The sequence below is a fragment of the Delphinus delphis genome, chromosome 7 (genome assembly GCF_949987515.2).
Source record: "Delphinus delphis chromosome 7, mDelDel1.2, whole genome shotgun sequence".
NCBI lineage: Eukaryota > Metazoa > Chordata > Mammalia > Artiodactyla > Delphinidae > Delphinus > Delphinus delphis.
This window is the reverse complement of record NC_082689.1, coordinates 45629405-45642842: the sequence shown is the minus strand read 5'-3', so window position 1 is coordinate 45642842 and position 13438 is coordinate 45629405. Positions and strand designations below refer to the sequence as shown.

At 34.8% G+C, this 13438-nt stretch overlaps 1 protein-coding gene across 1 annotated transcript in view; it reads left to right on the top strand.

The window, feature by feature from the left end:
• The window catches only part of GULP1 (GULP PTB domain containing engulfment adaptor 1), a 268406-nt gene that overhangs the window by 244862 nt on the left and 10106 nt on the right, over positions 1 to 13438 (top strand). The window contains exons 11-12 of the mRNA XM_060015615.1: positions 9417 to 9641; positions 11367 to 11505. Of these exons, the coding sequence (XP_059871598.1) occupies positions 9417 to 9641; positions 11367 to 11505 (364 nt within the window). The remainder of the gene's footprint in view (positions 1 to 9416; positions 9642 to 11366; positions 11506 to 13438) is intronic.

Here is a 13438-nt window from a genome sequence, read left to right as displayed (position 1 = left end):
AGGAACATGGTAGATTTGGGAAGAGCAGAGAGGTTTGGGACATGTTGATAGGACAGCACATCTGTCTTTTATCTCCTGAAAGCAGACACTGCCCTAGACTAGCACTGGGACAACTGAGAAGGTGGGTCAGGGTTGGGGTTATGTGTGTGCACTGGTGATCTCACATGGTTACCAAGTCAGCTTCAGAAATGGTAAAGAGCAGGAAGAATGAAGAAATGACACTCTCTTCAGTTTCCTGGACCCTCTGGCCTAGGTAGCCGTTAACAAGCTGTGAGCTTGAAAGTTGATAAATGAGCACAGACTATACGTGAGTATATTCATTTATTCAGCAATTATCATTGGTAGAGTCAGTTATATAAAAAACAATAAAATTATTCAAATAGCCAGTTATTAGAATGAATTAAGTCTCCTAAAGTTGTCATTTAGTAATTATCATAGGCATTGTGTTCGTCTCAGCACTATGTCTCAATAGAACGCTTAAAAGACTATAACTAAAAGGTTGAATTAAAAAAAGAGAAATAATTTTCTCTAAATCATTCTTTTGCACTTAATACACATGTGTAGAAAGTTTATTGCCTTATTGATCATTATGCACCTAGCTCAAATTATAACTTTGCAATCTACTTATATTCTTTCATCATAGTAATATCTTTGTCTATATTTTCTCTTTATTTTGACTTTTAAAAAATTGTCTCATAACTTTTCAGCTCCTAAAGTCTCATTATGTGAGTTTTGAAATTGCTGATGCATCTTCAAGATTAAAAAATAGAATTTGATTCTTAAAAGAAAGTGAACTCAACATTTTTAAATTGCTAACAATACCTGATTAATTCAAATGGTTTTCAAGATGCTGTTATAGGTATCTATTAACTTGTTTTTAATTTTTTTTTTTTTTTTTTTTTTTTTTTTTTTTTTTTGTGGTACGCGGGCCTCTCACTGTTGTGGCCCCTCCTGTTGCGGAGCACAGGCTCCAGACGCGCAAGCTCAGCGGCCATGGCTCACGGGCCCAGCCGCTCCGCAGCATGTGGGATCTTCCCGGACCGGGGCACGAACCCGCGTCCCCTGCATCGGCAGGCAGACTCTCAACCACTGCGCCACCAGGGAAGCCCATTTTTGGTAAAATTTGATTAGATAACTAAAAGGTCACACCAGCCATCTACCTTAGTAAGCAGTCCAAAGTTAAAGTTGAATTTCTGTTCAAAGGATCAGGTCTTCTAAGAAATTTCAGTCTTATATTGATCCTATTATTCTATATTAAATCATAGATTAAAAGTGTGAGGCCCTGTTGAGTAGAATCTTCCAGATGGAGAACCTTTGTACTCTAAGGCGTCACTGTGTACGTGAGAACATAGATGCATTTCTCTAGTCTCCTCAGAGGCACCCAAAGGAAAGGTTGCTATTTCTTAGGTGCTAGCCTGCCAACCACTTATGTCTTATATACATCAATGTGAATTGGTCATTGATTTATTTTGAAGATGCAAACTAATTTTAGGTTCAAGCTTTTAAAGAAAATCTTCAAGAATCCTAAAAATTTCTTTCAAAATTTACAATTGTGTAAATTTTAATTTTGTTTTTATTTTTCCTAGTCCCGCTAAGTCATCACTGGTATTTTGAAATAGTAGCTTGGTGACATATTTTACATATTAAGATGCATATCACTTTGATTTTTATTTTCTCACATTTGCCAGTTGTGTACATTTGATATAGTTGTGATCTGTTATGGCAGCTTGTAACACATTTGTTAAACATCTTATATGACCATATGCTATTCTAGGCCCTTGGGTTTTAGCAGTATATGAATTGCAGCTGCTATGAAACTTCCATAGTATGGGGAAAGACAGGGAGATGGGTAATAAACCCATAGCTAAATGAATAAATAAATTTAGAAATTTGGATCTTATATAAGATGCAAATAAGTAAATATGAATAAAATAAAAGAGAGAATCAGAGAGAATGGGAGCTTTTTTTTAGAGATAGTGATCTGGGAAGTACATTCTGAGAATGTAGCATTTAAACTGAGACCTGAATAAATAAAGTTAGTTAATACAAAGGGCTGAAAACAGTAACAAGAACTTTGCGCCTGGAGCATCGTGAAAAAGAGGCAAAAAAATTGAAGAGAGTCAGAGGCTAGATTTTGTAGGGCCCTGTAGGCCATGTTTGTTTGTTTGTTTTCTTTAATTGCAGTGAGAAGTTACTCAAAGGTTTTTAACAGGAGATTTGGGGATCAGCTGGCTGCTGTATGCACCATGGGCTGTAAAGAGGCCACACTGAGGTCCCTAAAACTGTCTAGGAAGCTATCTCAGTAGTCTAGGTGAAGGAGAAGAGTAAATTGGCCTAGAATTCTATCAGTTGGGATGATGTATATAATAGCTTGATATATTTTGGAAGTAGAACTTGCAGGATTTACGGATGGATTGGCTGTTGCCTGTAGAATAAAAGAGGGTCAAGATTGCCCCTTAGGGTTTTATCCCGAGCATCTGGGTGGTGGTGCCATTTTCCAAAATAGATGTGACTTGGGGGAGGTGAATGATAACCAATCAGTAGTTCATTTTTGCTCGTGTTACTTCTGCCTACTGGGTGGCCGATGAAGACATTTATTAAAAGTTTGAATATTCAAATCTGGAATTCAAAGAAGAAGTCTGGCCTCATGATACAGTACTTGAGTTTAAAAGTTTACTCTTTTTCTAACATCATTTGGACTGTTGTTTATTGTTTTAGTTAATACACCCAGTATAAAATTTAGTGTGAGATTACAGAGTAGTTTAGTTCTAGCTAAGAAAAACAAAATACTTTTTTTTTTTGCTCAGTATTAAAATTAAAAGACATTCCTAACTACAGAAATGTATGTTGTTAGTATATATCCCAAACCCTTTTTTCACTTAAAACCAATTCCTCATAATGAATGAAGGACTACTATTTTTCATTTTTTCATGTGTAAACTGACATGCTATTTTTTTGTTTTTACATCTTTATTGGAGTGTAATTGCTTTACAATGGTGTGTTAGTTTCTGCTTTATAACAAAGTGAATCAGTTATACATATACATATGTTCCCATCTCTCTTCCCTCTTGCATCTCCCTCCCTCACACCCTCCCTGTCCCACCCCTCCAGGCGGTCACAAAGCACGGAGCCAATCTCCCTGTGCTATGCGGCTGCTTCCCACTAGCTATCTACCTTACATTTGGTAGTGTATATATGTCCATGCCTCGCTCTCGCTTTGTCACAGCTTACCCTTCCCCATCCCTATATCCTCAAGTCCATTCTCTAGTAGGTCTGTGTCTTTATTCCTGTCTTACCCCTAGGTTCTTCATGACATTTTTTTTCTTAAATTCCATATGTATGTGTTAGCATATGGTATTTGTCTTTCTCTTTCTGACTTACTTCACTCTGTATGACAGACTCTAGGTCTATCCACCTCATTACAAATAGCTTAATTTCGTTTCTTTTTATGGCTGAGTAATATTCCATTGTATATATGTGCCACAGCTTCTTTATCCATTCATCCAATGATGGACACTTAGGTTGTTTCCATCTCTGGGCTATTGTAAATAGAGCTGCACTGAACATTTTGGTACATGATTTCTCAGGGTTTATGCCCAGTAGTGGGATTGCTGGGTCATATGGTAGTTCTATTTGTAGTTTTTTAAGGAACCTCCATAGTGGCTGTACCAATTCACATTCCCACCAGCAGTACAAGAGTGTTCCCTTTTCTCCACACCCTCTCCAACATTTATTGTTTCTCGATTTTTTGATGATGGCCATTCTGACCGGTGTGAGATGATATCTCATTGTAGTTTTGATTTGCATTTCTCTAATGATTAATGATGTTGAGCATTCTTTCATGTGTTTGTTGGCAGTCTGTATATCTTCTTTGGAGAAATGTCTATTAGGTCTTCTGCCCATTTTTGAATTGGGTTATTTGTTTTTTTGTTGTTGAGCTGCATGAGCTGCTTATAAATTTTGGAGATTAATCCTTTGTCAGTTGCTTCATTTGCAAATATTTTCTCCCATTCTGACGTTGTCTTTTGGTCTTGTTTATGGTTTCCTTTGCTGCGCAAAAGCTTTGAAGTTTCATTAGGTCCCATTTGTTTATTTTTGTTTTTATTTCCATTTCTCTAGGAGGTGGGTCAAAAAAGATCTTGCTGTGATTTATGTCATAGAGTGCTCTGTCTATGTTTTCCTCTAAGAGTTTTGATGTCCTTTTTTTAAACTTGTTCTTAAAAAACAATGCTTACAGGTCTCCTAAATATCACTTGAATGATTCAATCTTGGGTTCCTTTTCTGGCAAATGAAATATCCTTGATAGTTCCCATATTACATACGTCTGTATACTACTGAAATTGTGGAAATCTTTTCATTGGTTTTAGAAATTGGGTCTTCATTTAATCAGTCATTTAGATATACTGAGTAAGTTCTGTTACTTGGCTGTGTTGTTTGCTTTTTGCTGTGTTCTAGCGGTTTGGCAATAGATTAGAGGTTAGGTTTTCCACCGTGTGGTACTAATTAACTAGGAACAATCTGATTTCCATTTATTACATTCACATGGCAGTGCTGCCTGTATTTATATCAGAAAAAAAGGGTTTATTCTGCCCTCCTAGCCTCATGAACGCCTCTGGAAGACTGTTCCATAATAAGATGTGGGCATAGCAAGCTAAATCAAATTGTTCTTCTTGATTCTAGTGTCTGGATGCTTGCATTTTACTTTTCTGGCTATAGAAGGTTTTAACCAAATTTTAACCTTTGCCAGGAAGTGAAATGAATAAAATTGTAGTCCTAAGAAATACTGGACTTTCTATTGCTGAGTAAAATAAATGTCTCCCTTTCAATTAAACCAAGTGTTACTGTATAAAATTTTACCTTTACATAATCAACTGTGTGGCCACTGATTAGGCTTGATAGGACAAATTATAACCTAAAATGTGTATTTCATTGTGGGTAAATAAAACTGCCAATTTATCTACCTCTGGGGTTTTCTCAACTGCTATTGAAGTCAAGATGGACAAGAGCAGATTGTGAGAACTCTCAATTATACAACAAGCCAAATGTGAATCTTTAAACAAAAGCATAAATTTTAAACATGAACATTGATTCAAGAACGTTTGTTGCCCACAAAAAATGATGACCGGTTCACAACTTTCACAATTGTTACTTGCACAAATGATGGTTCTAAAGAAGTAAACCCTGTCTAATGGGAAGAAAAATATACCTGTATTTCATTCCACTTCTGACTGTGAGTACCTAATGAAGTCATTTGATCTCTCCTTGTTCCAGTTTTCCTCTTTGGGATATGTGGATGATGATAACCATTTAACTTGCAAGATTCTTGTAAGAATGTATAAGATAATAGGTCTTACAACTAAGAGGCCAATGTAACCAAACTGTGTATCTAGAAGTCTGAAAAAATAACATACGTGGAGCTATAAATTCTAGAAGTTTTTATCTTTTTTAACACCTTTATTGGAGTATAATTGCTTTACAATGGTGTGTTATTTTCTGCTTTATAACAAAGTGAATCAGCTATACATATACATATATCCCCGTATCTCCTCCCTCTTGCATCTCCCTCCCACCCTCTAGGTGGTCACAAAGCACTGAGCTGATCTCCCTGTGCTATGCGGCTGCTTCCCACTAGCTATCTATTTTACATTTGGTAGTATATATAAGTCCATCCCACTCTCTCACTTCATCCCAGCTTACCGTTCCCCCTCCCCGTGTCATGGACTAGAAGTTATTTTTGAAACTTATTTAAAAAGTGATGCTGAAAATGTGCCATAATCGTGAACTTCAAAAGAATGAATCAGCATGACAATGCAGAAGGATTTGCTAGAACATTTTACATTACCTTTATATTTCCCCATCTTTAGTGTTTTTTTTAATAATCGAAGTATCTAATCTTCAGTGCAGTTTTTTTGTTATTCTTTAGATGTATTCAACATTAACTGATAGGATTCAAACGCTTTTATGACATTTCAACATTGTCATATTTAGGCAAAGCTCGGAATTGAAATATTCACATGGCCTAATGCGCCAAGCCTCTACTTACTGAAAGAAAGAGCTGTAAAACTACAACAACTATGAATCTCAAATATGGGCACTCATTATTAATATGTCTTAATAACCTAATAATTTCTGCATAATTAACATGTAACTGTTGAACACAGAATTCCTCATTCCCCTTAGTATAATAACTCAGAGGCTGTACACCTTCCTGAAGACCAAAGCACTTAGAATTATGGGCATAAAAGGATTAAACAGTAGCGCCATAAACTTCTGTAGGAAACTCCCCAAATTTTGGTCTCTAGCCATCTGTAAAAATACTGACAGAAGGCCCAACACAAAAATATCAAACCATTTTCATCTGAACTATGTATTTCATTTCTTAAAAGAATAAGTATCCTCAACCACTTAAAAATGCAAGATTAAAAAATGACTAGTTCCTGAACACTTAAATTTAGAGACACTGCTCAAAATATTTATCCAGTGCCCAAAATGCCACCGTATGCAATTTAGGGGCTGTAGTCACATATTCTTATTTAATAAGTGTAATAGTTTGGTGCAGAATCAGATGCTATTGAAATATGCCTATGTACTTAGATTTCATTCTTATAAGGAATCAGATGTAACATCTAATTCCCTGACTTGAATTATTTCTAAGTTAGCAATGACAAACACAAATGTCAGCAGAGCCCAGGCTGTGGCCTAAACAAATGTGTGAAATGGGCATGTGGTAGAGTGAGGAGTTGGAGAGCAGACACCAACTTAGAAGGCACAGCTACTTGCTCAATACCAGTCAGTTATTTTTACGCAAGTTTGTGGGTCTACTTTCTTGATTTTCTAACTTCTAAACAAACTCTCTGGATTTTAATGTACAACCTCTTAATATTCACCTGTAAGCAACTGAATCAAAACTTATTTTAAAGACCTATGTGACCCAAACAAAAAATCTTAGTTGACCAAATCTAGATTACTGATGACCCAAAGGAAAATTGTAATAATTAGTGTTAGAGTTTTAAACTTTAGATACCCAAATTATTGACAGATAGCCCTGCTTTACCATTTTGAAAGTGAAAATACTTCTTAATTGGGGCATTGAAATATTCGATTATTTTCATATTATATACATTCTTCTTTTATATAAGTATACTTTCTCAGAGGAAGTAGAATACAAATATTAACACCATGATAAAACACTAGAGCACTTTTAAGTTAGGTTAGGTTGGCCTTCAGTTTGTTTTGTGGCACCTGGTAAAGATGTTTTGATGAATACAAGTCATAAAACAATATAGAGTACTCCCATTTATAAGCCAAATGATACCAAGGACAACTTTCACATGATATCTTTTTATTTTTTACTCAGTACAAACATCCTTATCAATTTATAGTTTAAGTTAAAAAAAGTTGCTATAGTATACATTAAACAATAAATATTCATTGACATTATATATCAAGTATTCTAATATGTTATACAGATTATTTTAGAAAAACAAAGTTTTGTCCACCAGGAGCTTACAGTTGTTACCTATAATTAAGTAAAAGGTGGCTACCAACTGCAAAAGTTTACAGTGAATTATATAGACCATGAAATAGATCTTAAAATTATATACATACATGCGTACATGTATACATTTCTATAGATAGATAGATCACTATAGAGATCAGTAGGGAAAGCAATCATTATGTAACTGTATATGCATATTAATAGAGTGATAAATTACATAATTCAGACCATCAGAGACTTGCTTCCACACTGAATTCTTTCCTCAACTTAAATCTGTCACTTTACGCTTCCTTCTTTCCCCCTCTGCTTCCTGAAATGTGTGAAGAGGTGACTCCTAGTTTAAAGATTCTTTCAAAGTTGTTTCTCCTAACTATAATTTTAGTTACAACCTTTCACCATGAGGTTTATCAAAAGCCAGATTTGTGTTGGCTGCCTCCAGGTCCTATTAGTGTTGAAAAATCTCTGCAGTGTGACTTGTAGCTGAGAAGTCTGGCTCCAGGTCAAATCCTTTAGGCCCAGAAAGTTACAAAGTCTTTCCATGGCAAGCCTCATGGGAGAAAGCTGCCCTCCTCACCCCAGATTCAGTGCACTGCTTGGAGGAGTTGTAGTCAGGGACTCAGCCCCCTTCACCAACCAGGCTGGCCGCACTATTACGCATTAACTGCATTCCCAGCCCAGGTACCTCCATTCAGAGCCCTCCTTATTGGAGGCCCTTGACCAAGGCCTCTCTTAAGTGCTTCATCTTTTGGGGGCCTTGAAAATACTTTTCTCCACTAGGATTCAGTTTTCAGTATTTTCTACTCCTAGTTCTTTTCCCTTTTCTTCCCTCTGCACTCCCATCTCCCCCTCCCCAAAACAAAACCAGCAGAAACCTTGTGTTCAGGGCTCCCTCCGGAGAGAGATACTGTCCTGCTTCTGTAATGATACTCCTGACCTTTGCCCAGTGCCATTCACTGGGGAAAAATGGGACATTGATGGAACCACAACCTTCTTTCTGGCCTCTTGCTTACACTATCATTGTAAGTGAATAAAGGCTCAATTATTACATACTTTCATTTTGGTTGCTGTTTTAACTGACCACTCTGACATCTGGCCACTCAGCTCTGTCCAGTTCAGTACTTGACAGTAGCTTTCCATGATGTAATGGAAATAGCTTCCAAAAGTCATCCAAAGACTGATGTGCAGACCCAGTACAGTGTACTAGTTGCTTATTATTATTTATCTCTCTGATTTACTTGAGATGCTTGACAACTCCCTCTGCCCATCCCCCCAAAATTTTACCATTTGGAGCTTACTACCTATAGAAAGGGCATGATGATTGGAGTCAGATTGTTTTGAATTTTGGCTTTGCTTCTTACATACACAGGAGTAGCTCATAAAGAGTTTATGGGCCTTGATTCCCCTATCTTTATTATAATATGGATGTAATATTACTAATACTTCAAATGAATTTTTTGAGGATTAAATCTAAAATGTATGTTGTAGCCCTTTTTGAAAATTCTACAAAGTCTTAACTTATACTAGACTTTACTCCTACTGACATTTTTTTTCTTGTTGCTATCCTTCCTTTTCCCCATCTCAGTACACAGAGGCTCTCTCAGAAATAAATCTGTAGGCATTTGTCATTTTTCTCTCCACTTTCTTCCTCTCAAGTCGTATTGAATGTAATATTTTATTAAAATACCTAAAAATGTAATATTTCAGTGAAAAATCATCAAATTAAACAATCCAGAATCTGAAGACTCTTGCAATAGGAAAAAATCTACTCAAACGATTTGTTTTAATTTTAGTAAAGTTATTTTGAAAGTACTTATCATTTTCACAAAATATCCTAATACATTTTCATATATACTTTTTTTCTTTTTCCTCCACATCTTCTTTCTTCTCCTTAGTATATTTTTCTGTCATTCCTTTACAGCTGCTGCACAAAATGTCTGATCATGAGCAACACGGGTTTCAGAGATGCTCACCTTCTTTCTGGCGTAGAACTGATGATTCATCTCCCTGTCTAAATATTTCTTCCATTACTGTCACTCCTGTCAACTCGCCTGATTCCAGACTATCATTGGGACTGTTAATACCACCACCTTCTAAATGTGGCCTTCCCAAGCCAATCAGTGAGAGCAGCATCCCAAGACCTCATGTAATTCGCTAAATAGAAAATGCTTTTTATTATCCCACGTATTTTTTTAATTCTGCCAAAATATGCCATTTATATAGTAATGAAAAAAATCAGGTATGTCTTGAATCGATGTGATGTGATCTGGGGCCCTTGTGTGCCATTTTTGCATCCTTTGGTCATCTGATCTCAGAGAGTTTCTAGTAGAGAGTGGTGGTCCAAATCCACAAAAAGATGAAATAGGACAGGTACTTTCAAAGATCCATCAGATATAGCAACTGGGAAATTAGGCCATTGTTGAGACTGGCAAAAGCTCTTTCAGTAGAGTTCAGCAAAAAGAGCAAAGTCTGGAATGATCTGAGTTGAGGATTGGATGAAGTAAAAGGGCAAGAGATGTGATACCTCCTTCAAGGACCTCAGCTTTGAAGGGAAGGGAAAGAGATAATGAGAGACGAGAGGAGTAAAGAGGCACTGGGTAAAGACCTTTTTGGTTGGTTTGTTTTAACAACAGTCAAGATCTGAGTATCTTTATATCTTGACAAAGAGGAGAGAGATGGAAGCCAGTGGAATTTGAGAGAGAGGCTGATTAGGAGAACAACATTCCTGAGTAGGAGGAAAGAGCTGAGGGATAAAGTTGCCTCCAAGTCTTTGGATAGTATTTGTAACTGATAGACTATCCATTAAAGTTAAAGTAAGTTGCTAAAGAAAGGGAGATGACAGCAATTTTCCTGCATGAAAAAATGTACTAACAGGTTTATTAACTGAATAGCAAATCTATCACTCTTTACACACAATCTATCACTCTTTACACACAATCAGCCTTTTTATCTTCACTACCTGCATCATCTGTGAATCAGTAAACAAATGTATTTTGCGAACACAAATTATAATATGAACCACTCTAAGCAATTCTAAACAATATTCATGTTCTTATAAGAAAAATAAATTTTTCTCACTATTTCTCTCCAAAATGGGAATTCTCTTTCTTTTATATCAATAGATGATATATATATATAAAATAATTTTTTTCCCTATATGACAATCAAAGTGATGATTGTCTCATTCTTTCATTACATCCTAGCCCAGACTGGCCCAGATAACTTAATCATTTTGTGATTATAATTTATTTCACAAGGTAGCTATTTATTGTAGAAAATGATGAAGTCTTATTCTAAGAAGAAAAGTCACTGCAATGAATATAATAGTTGGCTCCATTACAGTTATAAGTACAAATTTAAATAGACTCCTTAAAATGTTTTTAAAATCATTATCAATCGCTTTTGTATGGTTATATTTAAGATTCATCACTTATGTTCGGTTATTTCTGTCTAAATCTTGTAATCTTGTGCAAAATACATTACTGAAATCAAGGTTTTATATAAATAGTTTCTAACACGTTTTCAATTCTCTGATATAAGTGGCAATTATTTCTAGATATACAAAAAATCCAACATATCTTTTATATCTGTCTAGAATAGTATTATCACCATTTTTGCCATCATCTTTGAGAATATTTTTGCAGAAATTTTCTTGCCAATGAGCATTTAGCATAAGTGGTTGAGTCATATGAAATAGCCAATATGTAACTATTTTTTTTTTTTTGGTAACTATTTTTGATTTACAGAATGGCAAGTTCATATGACTCAACTGCATTTTTTGTTGTGTTTATATATGTTTTATATGTGTATTAAATATTTAGCATTATAATGTTTCTACATGGAATACTAATTCATGTTATCTTCATTGCAGGCAGGCAATGTGACACCTAAGTCTCCCTCCACTGACATCTTTGATATGATTCCATTTTCTCCAGTTTCACACCAGTCTTCAATACCTACTCGCAATGGCACGCAGCCACCTCCAGTCCCTAGTAGATCTACCGAGATTAGTAAGCTTTCTAAACAAATCAATATTTTTGCTATATTTGTGTACATTTTAAATGTTTAATTAGCACTTTATGGGAAAGTATATATCTTAACAAGCTCACTAAAAATTTTAATCACTGAAGAATTATGTTTATATATATGTGCCAAATTCAGTTATTTATATTTTACTTAATAATTGAGAGTATACTACTAAAGACATCACTATTTGCATTTGAAACTATTTTATGAAAAATGATATTTTGGTATAGGCTTAGTTACATCATAATACAAAACAGTTATGTTTATTGTGTTGGGGTTATATTTTTAATGTTTTGTTTAATGATTAAGAACAGTCCTGTGGTAATTATTTTAATCATTTAGAACTCAGTTTAATTTTTTTATCATAGAGTATATGGATAGTCTTAGTTAAAGAAATATATAAATCTATGAATTCCATGATTTATTTATTAACCCTATGTAAGTGTTCTTTCTTTGATATCTACAAAGCTATAAATGCATTGCTTTTCTGATTTACTTTCTGTATATCTGGAAGGAACATAAAAGTCTCTCTGACGAAGTAGAAAGCATCTAACAGATGTTCATCGTCAATGTCTTGACTATATTTTGCTCTGTGCTCTGTCACAGAAAGTGAAAGAATAGTTTCCAATGGCCATGATCAGTCATCAGGTCTAAAGGGGCACTGAAGAAAAGAGAGTTTTACATATTTTGCTTTATTGCATCCTCTCTGGTTCACATTTGAGACGTTTTCAATGTAACTCTGAAGTTTTAGCTTAAGGCTGTAAAGCACTTCAGAGCCTATAGTTTATTTGTTTTCCCTGCAGAACTCAACAAAGTGCATTGCACATTTTAGGTATTCAGTAAATTTCAGAGGACTAATTTATAAATACAAAGTAATAACATTAGAACTTTAAAAATCAGTGAACAAAAATATTTCAATACTTTTGTTGAAATATAGTACATTTAAATTCTTCTGAATATATTTTGTGTCAATGCAAAATATTTTTTTCAAGGAAATAATCCATAATATACATGTGTTTTTAGAAAATGTTGCCAATATCTTGATATCATAATGGGGAATTTTTTGTCCTTAAGAGTGTTCCAGATCTCTTCCTTTACCACTGTTCTTTACTTCCTTGGACTACATCAGTGTTTTGCTCATTCATGTATTTAATTCAATGGGCATTTGTTTAGTACATACACTAGACTTGGGTTACATGCTAGAATTTGAAATATAAATTAGAAGTGTATCCACAATGTCAGGTTTTAATCCAAGTAGAATATAAATTGAGAAGAGTGAATAGATTTTAAGATACTTAGAAGGAATAATCCATCAGGATGGTAACTGAAAGTTCAAACTCCATTATGATTCAGGATTTTGGACCAAATGTTGTTAATGGGAAAACGAGAGGTAGAGAGGGGGAAACTGATGAGCCTCTTTTAAATGTTAGTGAGTTTGAAATGCCTTTGGAAAATCTAGGTAGAGATGGTCAAATGGTTTTTAGGGATTTATTAATGAGAAACTGAAGTAATATCTTGCTATATTTTTTAATGTCTATCTATCCCAAATGCCAGAGTTTAGTAAATACAGCAGTATATCATTAGAAAGATTAGATAGATACATAGATAGATAGAAAGAAATGGAGTTCTGATTACCACTGTATTATATCTATCTATCATTTATCTATCAATCATCTTCTTGTCTATCTATACTAACAATTTAAGGACAGATTGTTCAACTCAGTTTTAATTGTAAGATTGTCTAAAACTGTAATCCAGTGGGCTTTTAGTAATAGGACTTTTTCTTTTAATGAAATCTTAAATGTATTCATTCATTTATTTTCTTTATATTTTAAATACATAAAAGCAGAAACCTACAAGATTGTTCCTTAGTTTCTCTCCTTACTGCCTGAGAACCCTAGTAGTTCTCCAGAGTAT